General features: G+C 40.7%; 1 protein-coding gene across 1 annotated transcript in view; it reads left to right on the top strand.

Annotated features, from left to right (window-relative positions):
• The window catches only part of LOC107574444 (natural resistance-associated macrophage protein 2-like), a 20,895-nt gene that overhangs the window by 14,890 nt on the left and 4,827 nt on the right, over positions 1-1,178 (top strand). Inside the window, exon 6 of the mRNA XM_016260882.1 lies at positions 286-393. Coding sequence (XP_016116368.1) covers positions 286-393 — 108 coding nt within the window. The remainder of the gene's footprint in view (positions 1-285; positions 394-1,178) is intronic.

Here is a 1,178-nt window from a genome sequence, read left to right on the forward strand (position 1 = left end):
GTATGATACAGCTTTCATTCTTCAGGTCAACCATGTATTCATGAACAAAATAAATCAGTTTGAATAAAGAAAGCGATAACTCTGCCATACTATCCTTTCAGATGTTGCCACCGTCATTGCATGCTTTGCATGTGCTGCCCCCCCGCCCCGCCCCCGGAAAAAAGTTCAGGCTCAGGATTTGTTTAGCTTTAACCCCTGTATATATCGTTATCGTGAAATTAAATTTCTCATACCGTGAAATATGTTTTTGGTCATATCGCCCGCCCCAGTATGAATATATAACTGCGGGTTATCTTTTCTCTTCAGGGTCAGAAGTGTAATGAAACAGGAAGTCCTCACAGTAAGCTTTTCCCTGCCAACAACGAAACACTGGAGGTCGACATCTACAAAGGGGTACGACACAAACAAATGCCTTACGCTGCATTGTTTGGAATAATCTCACACTGAATATAGTCACTGAATATGATAACCACATTGACAGACTCGTCTGGGATGCATGTTTCTTTCTGACAAGGTTTGATTCACCAGTGCTTTTTTAATGGTCTTCTTTAGTCTATCAGATATGCTGTCGATCCACCAGGATATCTTGCACTATTTCCATCTTTCCATATTGCATGCCTGCCATTACATTGTCCTGTACATCGTGAAATATTTGATGGCCGAAAGCTCTCAAAAGCTTTTTGGATTATCTTGTTTAGTGCATCAGACACCAAAAAGACTCTCGAGCCTGTATCTTTCCTGTAGCTCGATCTGTAGATTATGGCTTCGGTTCCCAGGGAGTGCAAGAACTGATGAAAATACAAATGCGTACCTTGAGCACAATGCAAGTTGTTTTGGTTAGATTGCATAGATGTGAACGCAAGTGCTGCATGTTTCCCATGACCAGAGGAGTTTGGTGACAGCGCCACCTGTTGGTCAGAATGTCATATTTAATCATTCATATTTGGCTTTTAACCCATTAAGTGCCACCGGCCCACAGGTGGGCCCAATGGTGCTCTTTTATTTGTTGTCTTTTTTCTCTATCACATATTTTAGTAATCATCAATAAATTGTATATCATTTGAAAGCTTAAAACCTCAAATTCATCCTGTGAAAACCATTTTTAAATCGGACATTGCTTTACCATGGAAATTGTACTTTAAAATCTTTTAGCGGTCTCCTCCCCTTAGTGGGTGGAG

This window comes from Sinocyclocheilus grahami, unplaced genomic scaffold (genome assembly GCF_001515645.1).
Source record: "Sinocyclocheilus grahami isolate Dianchi unplaced genomic scaffold, SAMN03320097.WGS_v1.1 scaffold2231.1, whole genome shotgun sequence".
Classification (NCBI taxonomy): Eukaryota; Metazoa; Chordata; class Actinopteri; order Cypriniformes; family Cyprinidae; genus Sinocyclocheilus; species Sinocyclocheilus grahami.